Source organism: Haliotis rufescens, unplaced genomic scaffold, assembly GCF_023055435.1.
Source record: "Haliotis rufescens isolate VD_foot unplaced genomic scaffold, xgHalRufe1.0.p SCAF_8, whole genome shotgun sequence".
Lineage (NCBI taxonomy): Eukaryota > Metazoa > Mollusca > Gastropoda > Lepetellida > Haliotidae > Haliotis > Haliotis rufescens.
The window spans coordinates 32527132-32550557 of NW_025964372.1; the positions used below are offsets into that span (position 1 = coordinate 32527132).

The 23426-nt window shown below is 39.2% G+C and overlaps 1 protein-coding gene across 1 annotated transcript; it reads right to left on the bottom strand.

Moving 5' to 3' along the window:
• On the bottom strand, positions 1-16271 carry LOC124115991. Its single transcript, XM_048389515.1, has 5 exons — positions 15855-16271; positions 14184-14237; positions 13736-13839; positions 6847-6882; positions 1-6212 (listed from the first exon to the last, which is right to left on the bottom strand). Exons 2-5 carry the CDS (start codon positions 14216-14218, stop codon positions 1303-1305), a joined length of 5085 nt encoding a protein of 1694 aa, XP_048245472.1. The 5' UTR covers positions 14219-14237; positions 15855-16271; the 3' UTR covers positions 1-1302.
• Between the last annotated feature and the right edge of the window lie 7155 nt (positions 16272-23426).

Here is a 23426-nt window from a genome sequence, read left to right on the forward strand (position 1 = left end):
GAAAACAATGTAATTTATCAAAACAAATAAAGTTCATATGTCATACATGTAAAATAAGGTAAAATAAAGATTATATAGGTACACAGTGTATATGGTTATATAATATCTGACATCAAACCGATGAATAGTCATGACGCTAAAGGTCATTCCTAGATTCAACGGAAATATTCCTATTTTTTCACCACACCCATAAACTTTATGTGGTAATAGCCGCTCAACAGGATATGCATTGAAAGTGGAACAATACAAGTCAAACAATGGCAATCTTAAATGCATATTTAAAAAACAACAACAATACATCTTATCTATTACGATATTAAGACCATTTCATTCAAAGTAGTTTTATTCCTACCAGAGTTTTATTTATAGTATACTGGTTGATTTCTATTGTTGGCTTCACTAACTTTCGCCACTAGGTAGGGGGATGATGTGAGCCCAGCTGGGTTACCATGCAGGTAGCAGGGGTACTCAGCGAAGTTGCCGCAGTCCCAAGTATGATGGTATGACTTGGGTTGCTGGGGATCTATAGCCTGATCGTAAATTTCAGACCGAGGAAGCTACGCTTTTGCATACACGTCTCTGCTTATGATTACATTACATTTTGTTCAAATCACTTGGATTTTCCTGTATTTCTTTTTTAATTTATTGGAAAGAGTGTTAGGACAATAACCGTTATTTCTAGCAACAATTTACTATTCACACTTGCCTGGGCCATGCCACAGCTCCATACATAAGTCACTAGTATACAATTAAAAAACACAATACAATCAACACTAATATTAGACATGTTACTTTCTATATGTCATGACTGTTGTCCATTTTATATCGACAACGAATAACTGTTTTACAAAATCACACATGTTCAGGTTTCAATGCCATAGATTTGGGATCAGTGCACAAGTTCTCAAACATCATGGCCAAAATAACTGGAGGTGCTTAGCTTTTCTCCAGTTGTATATAAAGCAAACATTTTATGGTTGTTACGTTGGTCAGGAAATGGAGCCATTGGCTGGCCCAGTATTTAAAACGTTTGCTTGTCAATGAATGCTAAGGTTTGATTCCCCACAATGCATACAATGTGTGAAACCCATTTCAAGTTTTCCCTGACATAATATTGCTGGAATAGTACTAATAGGCAAATTCTTACCACACCCATAACCACACCCACACCCACACCCACACCCACACCCACACCCAAGTTTGAAAATAGTGTTTGCCTTGATTGGCATATCATACAATAAAAAATAAACATTATTTTGTGTCATGTGTTGGGCCTGCAAATTCAAAGCCATAGTTGCCACGTTATGGTACTGCATTTAGAACATGTAAGAGTTTTTGTCCCTTATGAATCCACCAGGCTGTATTGCATAAATGTTCCAGCTCCACACATGTATCATAGGCAGTGAGACCATCAGTGTTCTTTTTAGACAGATCAGCACCCTCCTGCACAAGCAGTTTCACAAGGTTGTATTGCTTTCTTCTCACAGCAATATGGAGAGGTGTGTCGCCTTTATCATCAATGGCATTAACGTCACTACCGTTTACCAACAGAATCCTAGCGATCCTAGCATGACCAGATTGTGCACATCTGTGTAGAGGTGTCTTTCCATGTGCATCCTCTACATCCACATCGACACCAGCTTCTAAAAGCAACTCCAGTGAGCGCTGACAGTTCATGGAAGCTGCATGGTGAAGTGGGGCATCCTCTTCGAGGTTCTGGATATCAGCATCAGCATTCCTATCTAACAGTTCCTTCACAAACTTCCAAACCTGTATATATCGTCTGCGTTTTGGTATGTTATTTGGGTCTTTCCCAAGTTGACATTGTCCCACAAGTTTCAGTAACAGGTTCAAAGGAGTGTTTCTATTAGCATCTGTAACATTAGCGTCACATCCATCGTTTAACAGAACACACAACAGTTCATAGTTGGATCGTTCTACAGCAACATGGAGAGCAGCAAACCCATCACGGTTCCTAATATTGCCATCAGCGCCATGTTTCAGAAGCACCTTCACTCTACCATTAAGGTACATTCGACTGGTTAACATCTTCCAGTTATAATGTGCCCTCATGTCTTTCTTTTTAAGCCCTTTAACTTCCGACAATTTCTCTTCGATATGTTTTTTACTCCTGCTTCCCTTGCTTCTCCTGCAAGCAATCAAGAGTGGGGTGTCACCCATCATGTCTTTTATGTTCGGATCGGCTCCGTTCCTCAGCAACAGATCAAGTTTACCTTGACTTTGATTTTCGGCAGCCAATATGTGCATTGCTGTTTGTCCTTCCCTATTTTGCATATTGACCTTGACATCGTGTTCTAACAGCACCATCAAACACTTCAATGAACGACATGATCGATGAAGTGCAATGGAACCACACTGATCTTTTGAATTTACATTTACAAATCCCTTTTCTAAAATCAAAGCCATAGTTTTCCATAAGTGTTTAAATGCAATATTTGTAAACATTTGTATTGAGTCTCCCACTAATGTTAGGTTCCATCCATGTTCAATAAGTAATTTGAATACCTCAAATGGTATGTATCGATCCCAGATATAATTTGGAATGATTTCCTTTCGAGAGGGTTGTATTCTAACGTCAGCTCCTTTCTTGAGTAAACACACCACCATTTTCCAGTTACTGTTAATAATTGCAATATGGAGCGGCGTGTATCCTACCATATTTTCGAATGCATCAGAATAATTGTCATTCCTGGGATTTGCACCTTCTTCAGAAATAATCTCTTCTATTAATCCTGCTTTTTCAGTTTCCGTGCTTTTTATTGGAGCTTTGTCAGTTGTGCTAGATGCTATGTTAATGCTACTGGTATCAACACCAGCGTCAAGGAAACCTTCTTCAGAATTCATTATGCAGTTGGCATATACATCGTCTTCAAAAGAGCATGGACCGATTAGCCTTTGGGTGTCTTCAGTGGTAACAGGATATGTTTCATTTGTTGCAAAGGTTTGTATGTTTTCAGTTGCTCTCTCGTCAATCGTGTTTCTCTCTGAATGAGCATTTTCATCTGAGAATGTTTTGGCAGGATAACTGTTTTTTTGCTGAGTAACTGTCATTCCAGCATTGGGTGATAATTTCACTGATGTTTTGTTTTCATTGTCATGTTCGTACGTTTTAGGTATTGTGGGTTTGGTTTTGTCTAGTCTTTGCTGTGTGATTGCTCTGTTATCAGTAATGATTTGATTGACATCAGCTCCATGGTCACATAGCAATGCAATGACTCTGCAAGTATCTTTCACGTCAATCTCAGATCCCATGAAATGGTCCATTGAAATTATTGAAATGATTGAAGTGAATGAAGTAAGATCATACTGGCGTTCAAATATGTAGTCAGTGGAAATATCTTCTGGGTATTTACCTGTTGCAAGTTTTACAAGACACTGTTGGGCACATTCTGGTGTTGGACAAAAACCATGATCGATGAGGAGTTTCACTTTTTCAAAATTGTTGGTACTTGTCAGAGGGTGTAGAATTAAGTTGCACATACCTGTTGAATTCTTCAGACAATATTTCAATAACATTGCAAGAGTGTCTGCAGGTGTAGTCACAGCTGCTTCATAGACAGGTGTAATACCATTTTTATTTGCCAACAAAACATTAGCACCCATTTTGAGAAGGATTTTGACACATGCTTTTGTGGATCGTGTTGACAGTGCTAGGTGCAAAGGTGTGTTTCCGTCATTGTTTCCCTGATTCACATTTGCCCCAGTGTCAATAAGTTTTTTAACAATCTGAATATTGTTACCAACTGCAGCAAGGTGGAGCGGAGAGTTCCCATCGTTATCAGTTATTGTGATATCAGTTCCAGCTTGGATGAGGGTCTGTACCTTTTCAGCTTTGCCAATTTCTGATAATATGGCCAAATGGAGAGCTGTTGAACCCTTGGTAGTGCGTACATTCACATGAGGGTATTGTTTCAGAAGCAAAGTAAAACATTCCATGTCACCATTTGCACTGGCTATGTGCAAAGGTGTCTCTGAAGAGCTGTCCCGATATTCTGGAAGTGGACATGTCATTCGTGATAAAATCACATTCAGTACGGCAAGGTTGGAATAAATGATGTGTGAATGCAGAATTGTATATCTGTTCGTATCAACTGCATTAACGTCAGCACCACAATCAAGAAGCAACTGAACTGACTCTATACTGCGTTTTGAGGCTTCCAAAAGTAGCGTTCTGCCTTCTATGCCAAAATTCTGTTGTGAAATAACCTGTTGAGCACCAGGGACTTTTAATTTGTATTCAACCATTGAGCAGTGTCTTAATAGTATTTTAAGAGCATCCGGTGATTTGTGTTGTGATGCCAAGAACATCATCTTGCTGCAGTCACCCTGAGCGCCCTTCTTCAGAAGAAGTTCCAACATCTGTGTTAAAATCCCTGGTCTGTTGCCATAATTACCTTCACAGTTGTAAAACTGGGCCAGCAACTGGTGGAGAAACCTGTCCATCATCATTTGGTAATAACATGTGCTCTCCTTCATATATTTGATTAACTCACTTACATATTTCACCTTGAGAACAGCTATTGCCAAACTCACCAGATCCCCAAGGTAATAACTATAGAACCTTTCTGTTTGTACGAATCTCTGAAGAAGGCCTCTCATCAACAATCTGTCCTCTTTGTCTGATACAATGCACAGGGGAAGGATGGTACGTGAGAAATCAATTTTACCTATATTTGTTTCAGGTAATATCGCTCTGACAATATCTCTGTTCCCCATAAAACATGCACAATGTAAGAGTCTGATATCATGTGTCAACCTCGCTTGAACCAGTATTTCCTTTGCTAGTGTCTTAAAATTCTGCATGATTATCAAACAAATAAGACTTTTGTAGGTGGCCATCCATCTTCTATACTGTTTTGAAAATAAGATTGATAAGATTGACGCTTTGCTATTGGAATAGGAAAAGGGAACATCCTTGTAAATATGAAAGAGACCAATTCTTCTGTGGCAGATACGTGTACAGCCCTCGCATTTCAAGACGTCTTTTGTGAGATGAATATTAAATTGTTTGTCTTTCAAAGCTGGATGACTTAACACTGAAAAGAAGTCCCCGTCTGTGAGTTCAAAAGCTATTCTCTGTGCTAGGAAATGGCAGCTGTTTATTTGAACTTGAAACACAAGACTTCCTTCTGATGCACTACACGAAGAGACTCTTGTGTATTGAACCAGAAATCTAGTGGGACATATGTCAATTATGTCTTTAATATGAAAACTAGAAAAACTCAGGAGTACAGAATCATACCATAGAGGGTGACGAAATCGGTATGTTCCGTCTGATTTTGAGTATGACAAATACTCCCCAACCATGCTGTTGGCTACACCTTCAAGACAACATGGACTTTTATCAAACGGTACAAATCTTCTGATGTTTTTCAGAACAAGAACAGTGTCATTGATTTCACTAGACTGTCTGTCTGGATAGAAAAAACTCTTTGGTAGCCGCCCCTGCATCACGGCAAGGAGAACCAAGACAATGTATTGAACATCATTTTGTTCTCTCAGTATCTTGCATCGCTTAACTAAGCATTCAACGGGGTTTTGGAAATACTGCATGCCTCTCTCTTGTGCTTCCCTGCTACTTGCATAGAATTCACAGACCTTCGGAAAACATGTTATGCTAAGTTTTGAAACAATCGATTTTTCTACTGTTGTGAGATTTTTTTTAGATACATTCTGAACCATTTGTATTTTTTCCTTACGGGTTATTTGATAGTTCGGATCTGAAAACGACAAAACGTGTGAGGTTTGGAATATTGCATATTCTGACAGTTGTTCTTTGCAAGTGTTGAAAATATCTGTACAAAACAAAAGAACCAGGTTCACACTTCCAAATTCAACATGGGGCCAAATGCTGTTAAATTTCTGCAGCCATGATGCCTTTAAATAGGGTTCAATGCTGTCGACACCAAACATGTTGTCCACTAAAACAGTAACTTTCCTTTTAGGGTGTTGCCTCTTTGGTAGATGCAGAGGTAAGGTCCCCCAATCTTCTGGACTGGTCAGGATAACAGGTTTTGATCCCGATGTTACTGATTTTAGGATGTGCAGACCCAGAGCTGTCTTGCCACTGCCTCGCTGTCCAACAATAACCAGCATCCCGTGGCATGCCAGGCGCCGCTTTGCTTCACGGCAAGCTCGTGTCTCCACAAACCGACGGTTGTCAAACGACCGTAGTCGCAGTTTAGTGGATTCTGTTAAATCGGAAATGATGACTAAAAGTTTGTACTCAATGTAATAATGATTGTCATTGTGATTGTCAAAGGATTAATATACTCACTCACTTTCTCTAGTGATGCCAATGTTATCTCATGATCGATTACGAAACTACATTATATATTGATGTGAGGTTTTGACAGGTTAATGAAGAATTTCGTATCCCTTGAAAGACATGACACATTTTAGTGGGGAGGAGATGAGTTTTATAGGCCAGGGATAACAACGCTGGACAATCTGTATTAAAGTCAAAGGAGTTGAAATTGAAACGTGTGAATAATTTTGATTATAAACGATTTTTCATAGAAAGCGACAAACTTGTCATTTTAACTACATGCTGTGGATCAAGTTTTGTGCCGCAGCTTGCCTCTATATATCACGTCAACTTTTCTAAACCCTCACCCAGACATGATAAATCTACTGTTATATTTTCTTAAATTACTTTTACTCACATGGAAGTGAACTTTTCGCATAAAGCACTGGTTTTATTTCAACCTTATAGAACTGATGGATGTGTTGTTCAATGAACTACCTAGCTAATTTTCAATTTGATATGTCAAAAACTGTCTGTCACTATTAGGTCATAAATATACTATCACAAAATATGCTTACCTCGTAGGTTCTTGTAGCGACTGTCATATCTTGGCTCTGGAAAGAGGAAAAACGTTTGGAAGCAAGAGACTTTTGAAATTGATACACTGTAGGAATAACCTCACCTTGCGGTTCGTCCATGAATCTACATGCAAACTTTAATGGCATACTCAACTCATCAAGGGACTAATGAGTGTGCATGAGTGAGTTGGGTTTAATGCCGCTTTTAACATTATTTCAGTCATATCGAGCCGAGTCAGCTTTATGTGGGAGGAAAGCCCGAAGTGATAAAAAGAAACTACACGTATACACAGCAACTTATCAAAATTACACGTATACTCAGCAACTTATCAAAAATAAACTACATGTATACTCAGCAACTTATCAAAAATAAACTACACATATACTCAGCAACTTATCACAGAAACTAGACGTATACTCCACAACTTATCAAAGAAACTACACCTTTACTCAGCAACTCATCAAAGAAACTACACGTACACTCAGCAACTTATCAAAGGAAACTACACATTTACTCAGCAACTTATCAAAGAAACTACATACATACTCAGCAACTCATCCAAAATAAATTACACGTATACTCAGCAACTTATCAAAAATAAACTACATGTATACTCAGCAACTTATCAAAAATAAACTACACATATACTCAGCAACTTATCACAGAAACTAGACGTATACTCCACAACTTATCAAAGAAACTACACCTTTACTCAGCAACTCATCAAAGAAACTACACGTACACTCAGCAACTTATCAAAAGAAACTACACATTTACTCAGCAACTTATCAAAGAAACTACACACATACTCAGCAACTCATCCAAAATAAACTACACGTATACTCCAAAACTTATCTCAGAGAGTACAGGTATACTCAGCAACTTATCAAAAGAAACTACACGTATACTCAGCAACTTATCAAAGAAACTACACGTATACTCAGCAACTTATCAAAAGAAACTACACGTATACTCAGCAACTTATCAAAGAAACTACACATATATCTACATAGCGACACATCACATGTGCTACACGCATACTCAGCAACTCATCAAAAATAAACTACACATATACTCAGCAACTTATCAAAGAAACTACACACATACTCAGCAACTCATCCAAAATAAACTACACGTATACTCCGAAACTTATCACAGAGAGTACAGGTATACTCAGCAACTTATCAAAAGAAACTACACACATACTCAGCAACTTATCAAAGAAACTACACATATACTCAGCAACTTATCAAAAGAAACTACACGTATACTCAGCAACTTATCAAAGAAACTACACGTATACTCAGCATCTTATCAAAAATAAACTACACGTATACTCAGCAACTTATCAAAAATAAATTACACGTATACTCAGCAACTTATCACGGAAACTACACATATTCCCAGCAACTTATCAAAGGAACTACACATACACTCAGCAACTCAATTTTGTTTTACATATACTCAGCAACTCATCAAAGAAACAACACGTACACTCAGCAACTCCTCAAAGAAACTACACGTACACTCAGCAACTCATCAAAGAAACTACACGTACAATCAGCAACTCATCAAAGAAACTACACGTACTCTCAGAAACTCATCAAAGAAACTACACGTATACTCAGCAACTCATCAAAGAAACTACACGTACACTCAGCAACTCATCAAAGAAACTACACGTATACCCAGCAACTTATCAAAACTACACGTATACTCAGCAACTTATCAAAATAAACTACACGCGTACGTATACCCAGCAACTTATCAAAATTACACGTATACTCCGCAACTTATCAAAAATAAACTACATGTATACTCAGCAACTTATCAAAAATAAACTACACATATACTCAGCAACTTATCACAGAAACTAGACGTATACTCCACAACTTATCAAAGAAACTACACCTTTACTCAGCAACTCATCAAAGAAACTACACGTACACTCAGCAGCTTATCAAGAGAAATTACACATTTACTCAGCAACTCATCAAAGAAACTACACATATATCTACATAGCAACACATCACATGTGCTACACGCATACTCAGCAACTCATCAAAAATGAACTACACATATACTCAGCAACTTATCAAAGAAACTACACACATACTCAGCAACTCATCCAAAATAAACTACATTTGTACTCCGAAACTTATCACAGAAACTACACGTATACTCAGCAACTTATCAAAAGAAACTACACGTATACTCAGCAACTTATCAAAGAAACTACACGTATACCTAGCAACTTATCAAAAGAAACTACACGTATACTCAGCAACTTATCAAAATTACACGTATACTCAGCAACTTATCAAAAATAAACTACACGTATACACAGCAACTTATCAAAACTACACGTATACCCAGCAACTTATCAAAATTACACGTATAATCAGCAACTTATCAAAAATATACTACATGTATACTCAGCAACTTATCAAAAATAAACTACACATATACATATACAACACGAACACTCAGCAACTCCTCAAAGAAACTACACGTACACTCAGCAACTCATCAAAGAAACTACACGTACACTCAGCAACTCATCAAAGAAACTACACGTACAATCAGCAACTCATCAAAGAAACTACACGTATACTCAGAAACTCATCAAAGAAACTACACGTATACTCAGCAACTCATCAAAGAAACTACACGTACACTCAGCAACTCATCAAAGAAACTACACGTATACCCAGCAACTTATCAAAACTACACGTATACTCAGCAACTTATCAAAATAAACTACACGCGTACGTATACCCAGCAACTTATCAAAATTACACGTATACTCAGCAACTTATCAAAAATAAACTACATGTATACTCAGCAACTTATCAAAAATAAACTACACATATACTCAGCAACTTATCACAGAAACTAGACGTATACTCCACAACTTATCAAAGAAACTACACCTTTACTCAGCAACTCATCAAAGAAACTACACGTACACTCAGCAGCTTATCAAGAGAAATTACACATTTACTCAGCAACTCATCAAAGAAACTACACATATATCTACATAGCGACACATCACATGTGCTACACGCATACTCAGCAACTCATCAAAAATAAACTACACATATACTCAGCAACTTATCAAAGAAACTACACACATACTCAGCAACTCATCCAAAATAAACTACACGTATACTCCGAAACTTATCACAGAAACTACACGTATACTCAGCAACTTATCAAAAGAAACTACACGTATACTCAGCAACTTATCAAAGAAACTACACTTATACTCAGCAACTTATCAAAAGAAACTACACGTATACTCAGCAACTCATCAAAGAAACTACACATATATCTACATAGCGACACATCACATGTGCTACACGCATACTCAGCAACTTATCAAAAATATACTACATGTATACTCAGCAACTTATCAAAAATAAACTACACATATACTCAGCAACTCATCAAAGAAACAACACGTACACTCAGCAACTCCTCAAAGAAACTACACGTACACTCAGCAACTCATCAAAGAAACTACACGTACACTCAGCAACTCATCAAAGAAACTACACGTTTACCCAGCAACTTATCAAAACTACACGTATACTCAGCAACTTATCAAAAGAAACTACACGTATAATCAGCAGCTTATCAAAAATTACACGTATACTCAGCAACTCATCAAAGAAACTACACATATATCTACATAGCGACACATCACGTGTGCTACACACATACTCAGCAACTCATCAAAAATAAACTACACATATACTCAGCAACTTATCAAAGAAACTACACACATACTCAGCTACCAAAATAAACTACATGTATACTCCGAAACTTATCATAGAGAGTACACGTATACTCAGCAACTTATCAAAAGAAACTGCACGTATACTTAACAACTCATCACAGAAACTACACATATACTCATCAACTCATCAAAGAAACTACACGTATATTCTGCAACTTATCAAAGGAAACTACACGTATACCCAGCAACTTATCAAATAAATTACACGTATACGCAGCAACTTATCAAAGAAACTACACATATACTCAGCAACTCATCAAAGAAACTACACGTATACTCTGCAACTTATCACAGAATCTACACATATACCCAGCAACTTATCAAAGAAATTACACGTATATTCAGCAACTTATTAAAGAAACTACACGTATTCTCAGCAACTTATCAAAAGAAACTACAAGTATACTCAGCAACTTATCAAAGAAACTACACGTATACTCAGCATCTTATCAAAAATAAACTACACGTATACTCAGCAACTTATCAAAAATAAACTACACGCATACTCAGCAACTTATCACAGAAACTACACATATTCCCAGCAACTTATCAAAGAAACTACACGTATACTCAGAAGCATATCAAAAGAAACTACACGTATTCTCAGCAACTTATCAAAGAAACTACACGTTTACTCAGCAACTTATCAAAGAAACTACATATATACTGAGCATCTTATCAAAAATAAACTACACATATACCCAGGAACTTATCACAGAAACTACACATATACCCAGCAACTTATCAAAAGAAACTACACGTATACCCAGCAACTTATCAAAACTACATGTATTCTCAGCAACTTATCAAAAGAAACTACACGCATACTCAGCAACTTATCAAATAAAACTACACGCATACCCAGCAACTTATCAAAAGAAACTACACGTATACCCAGCAACTTATCAAAATTACACGTATACTTAGCAACTTATAAAAAGAAACTACACGTATACCCAGCAACTAATCAAAATTACACGTATACTCAGCAACTCATCAAAAGAAACTGCACGTATACCCAGCAACTTATCAAAGAAATTACACGTATACTCAGCAACTTATGAAAGAAACTTATCAAAAGAAACTACACATAAACTCCACAACTTATCAAAGGAACTACACATACACTCAGCAACTCAAAGAAATTTTACATATACTCAGCAACTCATCAAAGAAACTACACGTACACTCAGCAACTCATCAAAGAAACTACACGTACATTCAACAAATCATCAAAGAAACTACACGTACACTCAGCAACTCATCAAAGAAACTACACGTACACTCAGCAACTCATCAAAGAAACTACACGTATACTCTGCAACTTATCAAAGGAACTAAACGTATACTCAACTAGTATGGGTGAGTGAGTGGGTGAGTGAGTAAGGTTTTTACGCCATTTTTCAGCAATATTCCAGTAATATTCCGGCAATATCACGGCGGGGGACACCAGAAATGGGCTTCACACATTATACCCATGTCGGGAATCGAACCCTTTACGTGCGAACGCTTTAACCATGAACTGTGTCATTAAAGGAATGACACATATACTCAGTGACACGTCAAGGGATATAAACGTAAACTCAACTGGCGATTCATTAAAGGAACGACACGTATATTCAGTGACTCATCGATCGTATGACACGTTTACTCAACCATCAACTCATTGAAGGAATGACACATATACTCAACTAGCGAATCATTCAAACAACAACATGTATACTCAGCGACTCATCAAAGGAATCAAACATTTACACGTAGAGAACTGCATGTATACTTACCTATGTTCACATGGTAACAAATGAAGGGAAATATATGTTAACCTACATTGAAAGATCACATTGACACACGTACCGAAATCGCAGAATCATATGCGTACATCAATGAAAGTGACTGACTTCGCATGCTCACGTGAACCTGATTATTTGATCACATGGGAACTCATAAAGGAATCTAGAGAAACACTTACCTCACATGATCACATGGACCCTCATCTTGGGAATACATGAACACTTACCTCACATGATCACATGGACACTCATCTAGAGAATAACAGGAACACTTACCTCACATCATCACATGGACGTTCATCAAGGGAATACAGGAACAATTTTCCTCACATAATCACATGGACACTCATCTAGAGAATAACAGGAACACTTACCTCACATGATCACGTGGACGTTCATCAAGGGAATACAGGAACACTTACCTCACATGATCACATGGACACTCATCAAGGGAATACAGGAACACTTACATCACATGATCACATGGACGTTCATCAAGGGAATACAGGAACACTTACCTCACATGATCACATCGACACTCATCAAGGGAATACAGGAACACTTTTCTCACATGGTCACATGGACACTCATCTAGAGAATAACAGGAACACCTACCTCATATGATCACATGGACACTCATCTAGGGAACACAGGAACACTTACCTCACATGATCACATGGACACCCATTCAGAGAATAACAGGAACACTTACCTCACATGATCACATGGACACTCATCAAGGGAATACAGGAACACTTACCTCACATGATCACGTGGACGTTCATCAAGGGAATACAGGAACACTTACCTCTCATGATCACATGGACACTCATCAAGGAAAAACAGGAACACTTATCTCACATGATCACATGGACACTTATTCAGAGAATAACAGGAACACTTACCTCACATGATCACATGGACACTCATCAAGGGAATGCAGGAACACTTACCTTATATGATCACATGGACACTCATCAAGGGAATACAGGAACACTTACCTTAAATGATCACATGGACACTCATCTAGGGAATACAGGAACACTTACCTCACATGATTACATGGACACTCATTAAGGGCATACAGGAACACTTACCTCACATGATCACATGGACGTTCATCAAGGGAATACAGGAACACTTACCTTAGATGATCACATGGACACTCATCAAGGGACCACCTACCCTCAAATGACTACATTGACCCTCTGTAGAACTACACGCACAGTGATCTCACATGATATCCTCGATATTTATGCACTTAAACTCGGTAGATTATCCACAATAATGGCTTACCAGACTTCAAATTTGGTTGTTGTATGAACGAACAGTTTGTTGCATTTATGGTGATCTGTTCCCCTGTTCCGCCTGGTAGTTGCTGATCATGAGTCGTCAGTTCTCTGAAAGTATATCAATTAACTTTCACGAGGAATAATAGACATAAACATATGATTAGAGTGATGGGGACACTGTAATAATCCTATCAATGAAACATCAAAGATATGTGTTAAGGCAATGTGGATTTTATACATCGAATGTGCACATTAAAAGACCATAGAGTTGAAAATAAAGTCAGACTACGAAGAACCCGGAAGCGTGAAAAGAATGCATGGCGACGTTTTTTTCCTCTGCTTCATAAGGGGGGATGCTTATGGTATTAAGAATAGCCTGATCCCAGCAGAGTCCCTTGTGAAATAGTGTCCAAAATTATATCAACGTGATAAATAACTTTATTGCCTTGTACCTCATATGATGTTCGACCAAGGATTGCCTCTCCATCGTATGTTTATACGCTGACCTGTATGAAAAAGTGGTACTTATAAAAATACATAACAACACAAATTTGAATGCGATAACTTAATACATTCTAACAATCTAAACCAACCCTCCTTTATCACCCCAAACACACACAAACACACACAAACAAACAAACAAACAAACACACACAAATCAAATTAAAGCAGCACTCGAGAACCCACAACGACATGCACAACACACGGTATACAAGTACTAGCAACTCATCCTTGAACCGCACTACCTTGGCTCAAACTAATATACAAGTTGTCGATCTTGTATTTCTCAAAAACAAAACAAAGAAAAGACATATGTCAGCCGGACAGAGCACCTGCCTGGCAGACATATGGACATTCAATCTGATTGGATTTTAGATGTACTAGAGTTCACAAAACTTTACCATACCATTTGTGCCTTTAATATCAGGTCTAAAAACGTTTTATCTTTGAAAAGACTCATCTCCTGTGTATCTCCTCAAAATGTAAGAAAAGGCGGTTGCAACGATTCATTGATTTCGTTTCTTCACAGATTGCTATTTTCGTAAAATACGCTTCCTTCCGCTTTGGGTATTGTAAGCTTGTACAGCGCATTTAACTTGTGCCACGAGGTGGTGGATTTGTCCGCTTTTGGATATGATTTAGTTGGAATCGTGCCATGGTCTCTTATGATGGTTTTGTCGCTTATATTTACTTTGTTTTTGGTTTAACGACACACCTGGTAATGTTCAAGCTATAAGTCGTCTCTCTGTAAGTAATGCTTGATGTCATGAAAGTCTGTTGACATAAAATAAATTGCCCGTCTCCTTCCTTCACACAAGAAATTGTGTGTGTTGAAGCAGCGGCCGAAACAAGTGTTGAATCAGTTATAAATAGAACTCGATATCTAGACCATCAACGGTGTTCGTGTCATTGTGACTTGGTCGCTATCGATCGACGTACCTGACAACAGTCGAATGAGTGCATGACATGTTCGCCGCTATGTCACCTTATCATCTTAGCGGGGAATGAACGTGGTATAAAACTATTTTTCAACATTGGACTAATTGAGTGAGTTGGATAAAACGCCTCTTTTAACATTATTCCAGTTATATCACGGCGTGTCAGCTTAATGTGGGAGGAAAGCCCGAAGTGATGCAGTTCTCAGACGTTAACCACTTCGGTGAAACCTACGAGCACGGGTATGGTGCTGACAAACCTAGAAACATAATCGGGCCGAACCGGGATTCGAACCCACAATCATAGGTTTCTGGCGTGCCCAAGGGACGCAACTCTGCACAGCGAATCGCGGCGCCTTAGACGACTGGGCCACCCATGCCCCCCTAGTGGACTAACTCAGTGTGGACACCAGCTTCACGTTTATACCTCAATAAGTCAGTTCTTATCGATAAATGTCAATAATAATAACTTGACATACAGGTGATTGAATCATGAACATAAAATAACAAATCTTAAACAACGACATGAAATCAGTGACATCGTTCAAGCGACGAAAGTGACCTAATATTTTGTAGGTTAAAATTGTTGGTTTAAATACACGACCTTGAGACTGAAGAAACATATAACCGTTTTGCCGAAACATTACACGACATGAAACTGATAACATACACGTAGCAATCTCTCACCTTACAAAGCTGAAAATACTTCATTACTTCGGGATAGATCACTCTCAATATGTCGACCCGACCCAAAGCGAGGGTCAGTTTCAGCTTCTGTCACGTTGAATATACACGTATACTGATCAGTTTAGGCACGTTGTCAAATTGAAAAGCAACTCCCCAATTTGCCTGAGTCAATCACTCTATGTGGTCCTCTTGAATTCAAAGACTGCCAACACTGGCCCAACGGTAATATCGCGGACAGTCGGGTAGCTAGGGCTTTTTTAGGAGCAGATAAACAGAAGGATTGTCGACATGACGACGGTTGGCTCGTGTGAGAACATTCCACGTGGGAGACCTGACATTCGTTTAAATTAGAATGGATAAGGTCCCAAAACCTGCTTTACCACAGTGGCTATCACATTACTGTTTGATATGTGCGTTTAACAGTGTGCACAAAACCTCTTCCAGTAGCGTGTTGTAAGTGGGCGTTAAAGAGCTGTTTATAATTAGCAACATTCAAGATTTATTGTCTGGCTTGTTTACAGGCCGCCGTCGCAAGGCAGGAGTACCGAGGTGCGGCGTCAGGCAACTAGCAAACACTTACATATTTACGCCAATTGTGAGAGTGGGTACTACTGGTGAGTGAGTGTGTTAAAATTTTACGTCACATCGGCAATATTTCAGGCATATCATAACGAAAGATAGTTATATGCCAATAACTAAGATATATAGACTGTATAAAAACCTGTCAAGAAAGGACAGGTAAACAACCAGGCTATCAAAGATTTATATCTAATGACTAGTACGGAACCGCAAAAGAAATGTCACCATGGATAGATATATGAGAAACCCTATTTTACCAAACACTGTAAACATTCTTTGAGACATATTAAATAGATGAAACTTGACAAGACTGATCATCAAATGTTCTTAAAGTGAAACACAGCACTAGTCTCTGAGAAAATGGTATCACAAATCAGTATCTGACGCAGTTCAGCTGCAGTTGGCGGCCTTGGTCGGACGTCATTCAGTCGTCTTTGAATCTCGTCCCACAGTTGCTCAATGGGATTTAAATCGGGACTGAGGGCAGGCCCGTTCCATTCTGATGCCAATCTGCCGGAGGAAGTATGTTGTTGCTCTCGCAGTGTGGCCACGGGCATTATCATGCTGAAACTCGTGGTTGCGGCGACGTGTCAAACACTGGAATGAAGTATATTGTGTGGTCTCAAGACTTGATCAATGTACCGAGATGCAGTGATACCATTGAAATGTTTTGGCTCCTTGCCGGGCGCTTTGTCTAGCTTACAATCGCCCAAAGGCTTGTTGTCGCTGATTTCTTGTCAATCTTAGCATGTGGTAGCAATTCAATAACGAATGAATGTTATCCGATCTGGGTGGATTTTTATAGGGCAAGAAATGGGGGAACGCACGCCATTTCAATTTGCTCACGTGCATCGGGTTACCATGGCCGTTGCCTTGATGCGTTTAGGCGATCTGTTTTATTGTCATCTGCTTTGGGTGTTTTATCTTTAAATTTCATTTTTCAGGACAAGGTAATGTTAAATTTTAGAAACTTTGACAAAAATTACCCAGATATTTAAATGACAACTTTTCATGCAATGTTACTTGGGGTGACATTTCTTTTGCGGTTCAGTATAGAATGGAACTATTAATAGCTATGACGATACATTATAATACATTATAAAAACGGGCTATAAATCGCCGCCATACTAGCGTAGGCTTCAATCGCTTCTTCCTGATGTAAGAGTATGGAACCCCTCGGATATAAATATTTTCTTTTTTAGAAATGTATTTGCAAGCCATTCATTCTCATATGTTCATGATTTATGTACAAAATATATTTTTTGAAATAAGATATATAAATTAAATGAAGACTGACAATACAAAGATGTTTTTAATTCATTTCAACAATGATTTTCTGACATATTCAGGATAAGGTGCCGTAAAAGGTGACTATGCTTGTCGTAAAAGGCGACTAACGCGATCGGGTTGACAGGCTCGCTGACTTGGTTGATGCATGTCATCGATTCCAATTGCATGGATCGATGTTCATGATATCAATCACTAGATTGTCTGGTCCAGACTCGATTATTTACAGACCGCCGTCATATAGCTGGAATATTGCTGAGTGCGGCGTTAAACAACAATCTAACCAACCAACCTAGGTCGTATGGACCGTTGCTTACAATATCAATTACTGGCATGGTTTGACTGGTCAAGTCTCATTTATGTACCCGCAGCTGTTAAAGAACAAATATGCTTTAATATTCAAGCTTCGTCCAAAGTTAAGGTATTAAAAAATAACAATTACAACTTTTTGAGTGTTATACACAGGGATATTACACTGAATGTCAGTTTTGGAAAGCAAGGTCTAGTTATAGCTCAATGAACGGATGCCGCAGTCAAGTGACCCTCTACATGAATGTAAAAAAGTGTTCATTTGAATCTGTCATCTAACTTAGCCCTACAAGTAGAAACACCAACATATATATCACATTTCGGTTATCAGTATACACTGCGATGTGGATGTGACAATCTACATTTATTCCAGTTTTTAAACAAATTTAATTTAAATACTCGGTACCCATATCCTGACGCGAATTCTGATTGCCTTCCACCGTTTCGACACATGGTGGCCCATTCGTCACCACTTGCCCCTTTCCGTTACCTGCTGGAAGACTCGTCCCCCTATCGATGAATGTTATGTGGGAAAATACGACAGAATAATCAGAATGCGCGTATGATTTCAAGTTCTTCGTCAAAGAATCCCTCAGAAATAATTTTTGATTTTACATAAATTATGTCTTGCATCTAAAAATGTACCAAAGACACAGTTAAATGTGTTCAATCATACTACATAATTCCGCACGTCCCGATGTGCTTTAAGTTGCATCTGAAATATATTTAATATATGGGGAAATGTGTGAACCATTACGCAACGAGTTGACAATTCTTTTAGGTATGCCCGTTTGCGATAAGACGGAACCCGGTCGCTAAAATGGCCACGCAATGAGCACGAGTCGCTATTCGGCTTGTCCCGGAATAACACGAGTTGGTCACGAATGATGGTGGCCTTCGAGATAGGGAAAAGATTTCGTGTAAGTTACGGAAAGGCGCGAGTGACGAATGCTGCAGACGACGAATCGACAGGTAAACATGACACATCCATCTAGCAGGACACAGTAAAGGAATCGGCAATGTAACTTCACTTCAAGTGACCTGACACACGTGGCCGATGAGGTCAGGTGTCATATTCATATGTTGTTCGGTTCATAATCCGGTATCCATCACAAATCAATCAAAACCGAGGTACACATGTAGCAGGATGTAACAGCCGCAAAGTAAGTTTCGACATCTATTAGCCAAGATTATGTGACATCGTAACTGTGTAAATGGCTGCACGTTCTGTCATTTTGTTATTTGAAATCATTTATGAAATGATTGTTGTTATTTCATTGTTTTACGCCGCATTCAACAATATTCCAGCTATATGACGGCGGTATGTAAATAACCTAGTCCGGACCAAACAATCCAGTGATTGATATCATGAGCATCGCTCCACGCAATAGGGATCAATGTCAAGCTTCAACCAAGTCAGCGAGCCTAACCACCCGATCCCGTTAGTCACCTTTTACGACAAGTATGGGTTGCTGAAGACCTATTCTAACCCTGATCTTCACATGTCGACTTGATTTTAAGCCAAATTAGCAACATTCCAGCACAGACCCACAAATGATTGGTTGTTGGTTGGTTGTTTAACGCCGCACTCAGCAATATTCCAGCTATGTGACGGCAGTCTGTAAATAATCGAGTCTGGACCAGACAATCCAGTGATTGGTATCATGAGCATCGATCTAAGCAATTGGGATCGATGACATGCATTAACCAAGTCAGCGAGCCGGACCACCCGATCCCGTTTGTCGCCTTTCACGACAAGCACAGTCGCCTTTTGCGGCAAGCATGGGTTGCTGAAGATCTATTCTACCCGGGATCTTCACGGGTCGATAAACTTCTAAGAGTTCTTTGAGTTCAGTGTTTGTTTTTTGTTTATCAAATATCTCGGCTTATCAATCAGCTGTTAATGTATTCAATGCCCTCAGTTTTGAGGTTTTTGCTGATTTGAAATTTTCACTTGAAGCCAATCGGCGAAGAGAACGTCATCAGGTCTCTGCATAGATTATCAAGTACAAACTAAAATGTCTTCCGTTTTGATGAAGAAGAAATGTCGATCTTCCCCTGATTGATAATATGATGAAATGAAGTATTCCTTAAAAATTACAAGTGAACGACTAATGTTCAAAAGATAAATACATATTTGTATCTCTTGTTTCCTAAAATGTGACCAGGCGATTCGAGCGGAGATAGCACATGCATATGTGAGGTGTCGCCGACACTGACTGTCACATTGTGCATTGGCGATGTCAGACAGCTGTTAATTTTCAAAGAACTTGTGAAATGATATTAATAATCAACCACACAATAACATCTATTTTTTAAACACAAAGCCGATGTTTATAATTTTTTTTTCAAATTTACCTGCTGATTACCGGAAATTCCTGTTTGGTACCCGTGAAGATCCGGGGCAGAATAGATCTTCAGCAACCGATGTTTGCCGTAAAAGGCGACAAACGGGATTGGGTGGTCAGGCTCGCTGAATTGGTTGATGCATGTTATCGATCCCAAATGTGTGGGTCGATGCTCATGATATCAATCACTGGATTGTCTGGTCCAGACTCGACTATTTACAGACCGCCGTCATATAGCTGTAAGTAATCGAGTCTGGACCAGAATATCCAATAACTTTCACCAGCATCGATCTACGCTACTGGAATATGATGACAAGTCAGCCATCCTGACCACACAATCCCGTTAGTCGCCTTTAACGACAAGCATCAATATTTAGCTTTTACGACAAGCATTAAACATGATAAACGAGAAATCTTCTGAAACTGGAATAAACGAACAGTCATTCTGGGATTATGAATGAATGTCCCATCAATCTATCACTTGAATTTTATTATCTTCACTTTTCAAGGATAGAGATTTCAGTGAAATTGGGAATCTGGAGACTCGTACTCATCTCCGCTCTTGACGTCTTCCAGCGCGACCTCAGGGTCATTCATTTACGGCGTCGAACTCCACGCACAGAATATCCTACTTTTGTTGATTGGCTTCAAGCTCCCCAGGTGTCGGCTCATCAAATCCATCAAATGGGTCATCGGAGTCTGAGTCGTTTGCGAAGAGAATGGCATCCTCGGCCCTATCCAATGAGTTGCTGATTCCCCATTTAAGGAATGATTTCCGGACTATGTCTGGAGACACAGAACTCAACGCCTGATTGATCCATTTAAGGACCGAGGTTTTTGGGGGGGGCTTGGCATTGAGAAGCCAGTCGTCGTACTGGTCTCTTTGGCATCTTTGAATGGCTTGTTCCACGACACATCGCACGGTTGGATGCGGCACCCAACGGGGATTAGAGCAAAAGCGCTGTGGTAATCACGTGACAAGAATTTCTTTATGGCGGGGGAAGGATGTGCTGTGAAAGAATCCCAAACAAGAAGCCTACGAGTTTTAGCATTTTGTCGCCAAATACGGTGCAACCAAATTGCATTACAGCCTCATTGGCCCAAGTTTTGGGTGTAATCATGACGCCAACGCCAACAGGGACGTCTCTGATGGAACGAACACCTTTCAACAGGACAAGTGGAGGCATTTTAGTACCATCCGCATATGCAGCCAACCAAAGAGTCTAGATTTTTCATGTCCTGTGCTTGTCATGGTAATGGTTTCAGATCCTGTTTCCTCCAAAGTTGAACTGCCAGGCATATCGGCCCACACCGGGGTTTCACCCATGTTTGCGATTGCATGTTTGACGTAGCTAAGAAATGACATCTTGTCACTCAGCTTCACTTTTTTACCTACATGTGTCGCTCTACGGAAGTTGATTTTATTTCTCTTCATGAAAGATCTCAACCATCCATAACTTGATTTAACGATTGCTTTCCACCGTCCCTGTGCAAACGTAATGCCTCTTGCTTTAATGCTTTTCCTGTAACACATGTGCCTTTATTTCGACGATCTCTCTAGTACCTTATTTTCAATGTCAGGGAAGTTTATTTTTCGCCGAGCCCCAGATCGATTTTGCGTTTGGCTTTGTCACCCATAGTTTGCAATTCTTGCTTCTGTTTCAGCCATTCTCGCACACGCTCTCTGTTGACGCCAAAATGTTTTGCTGTCTATGTATTGTTAGACTTTTCATCAAACTGTATCACTTTTAAAGTCTCTTCCCTTTGTTTGTTCGTTGTTTAACGCCACACTCAGCAATATTCCAGCTATATGACGGCGGTCTGTAAATAATCGAGTCTGGACCAGACAATCCAGTGATTGATATCATGAGCATCGATCCATGCAATTGAGAAACGATGACATGCATCAATCCAAATCAGCGAGCCTGACCAACCGACAAAAGCATAGTCGCCTTTTACGTCATGCTAAGCAGTTGCTATATTTTGCTAAGGAGTTGCTAAAATTTACTAAGCAACTGCGTAGCATGACGATCGTTTGTGCGCATCGTCATTTTTACATAAAATATTCCCCCCGTAGTAGCAATATATGTATATAAATCTGGCTCCAGTGGAGTTGCGGCAGAACCATCATTACTTATACTACTCATCAAGCATGGCGGTGTGATCACTTGTGTCATCACCGATCAAAAATATCAACATTCAGAGATTGCAGGAGGCCTCGAGATACTGTGCCAACTACGCTGCTTAGGTTCGCCAAGCACCTCAAAAATGAGGGCATTGAATACATTAACAGCTGATTGACAAGCCGAGATGTTTGAGAAACAAAAGACCAAACACTGAACTCAAAGAACTCTATAAGTTTATGGACCCTTGAAGGTCCGGGGTAGAATAGGTCTTCAGCAACCCATACTTGCCGTAAAAGGTGACTAACGAGATCGGGTGGTCAGGCTCGCTGACTTGGTTAATGCATGTCATCGGTCCCATTTGCGTGGATCGATGCTCATAATTTCAATCACTGGATTGTCTGGTCCAGACTCGATTATTTACAGACCGCCGCCATATAGCTGGAATATTGCTGAGTGCGACGTTAAACAACAAACAAAAAAACAAACCATATCCTTCATGGCTCGACCCTCAAGACATGGCAGTTCAAATTCACAGACAGAAACCACACGTTTGTTTGTTTGTTGTTTACGCCGCACTCAGCAACTCACATTATCTGAGATCATTACGTTATGTTTTAATTTTCCAGTATGTGAAATCGTAACCGCATTTCATTAAAATATATGTGTTTTCTTTGCATCAGGTTGCTGAAGACCTTATCTTTGCCCGGATCTTCACGGGATGCTAGCTACAGTGAGGAGAATTCGTAAGATATTCTTCAGCATGAGTTCTGCCGCGCCGAGTTTCCTGAAACAGAAATTGTTGGGAATATACCACCTAAAAATTGACGTGAGTACCAGGTGGACTTTTACACAAAACATGCTTTTAAAGATATTCAGAACAACTGCCACCAGTGTCAATCTCATTAAAATCAGATCTTAGTTTT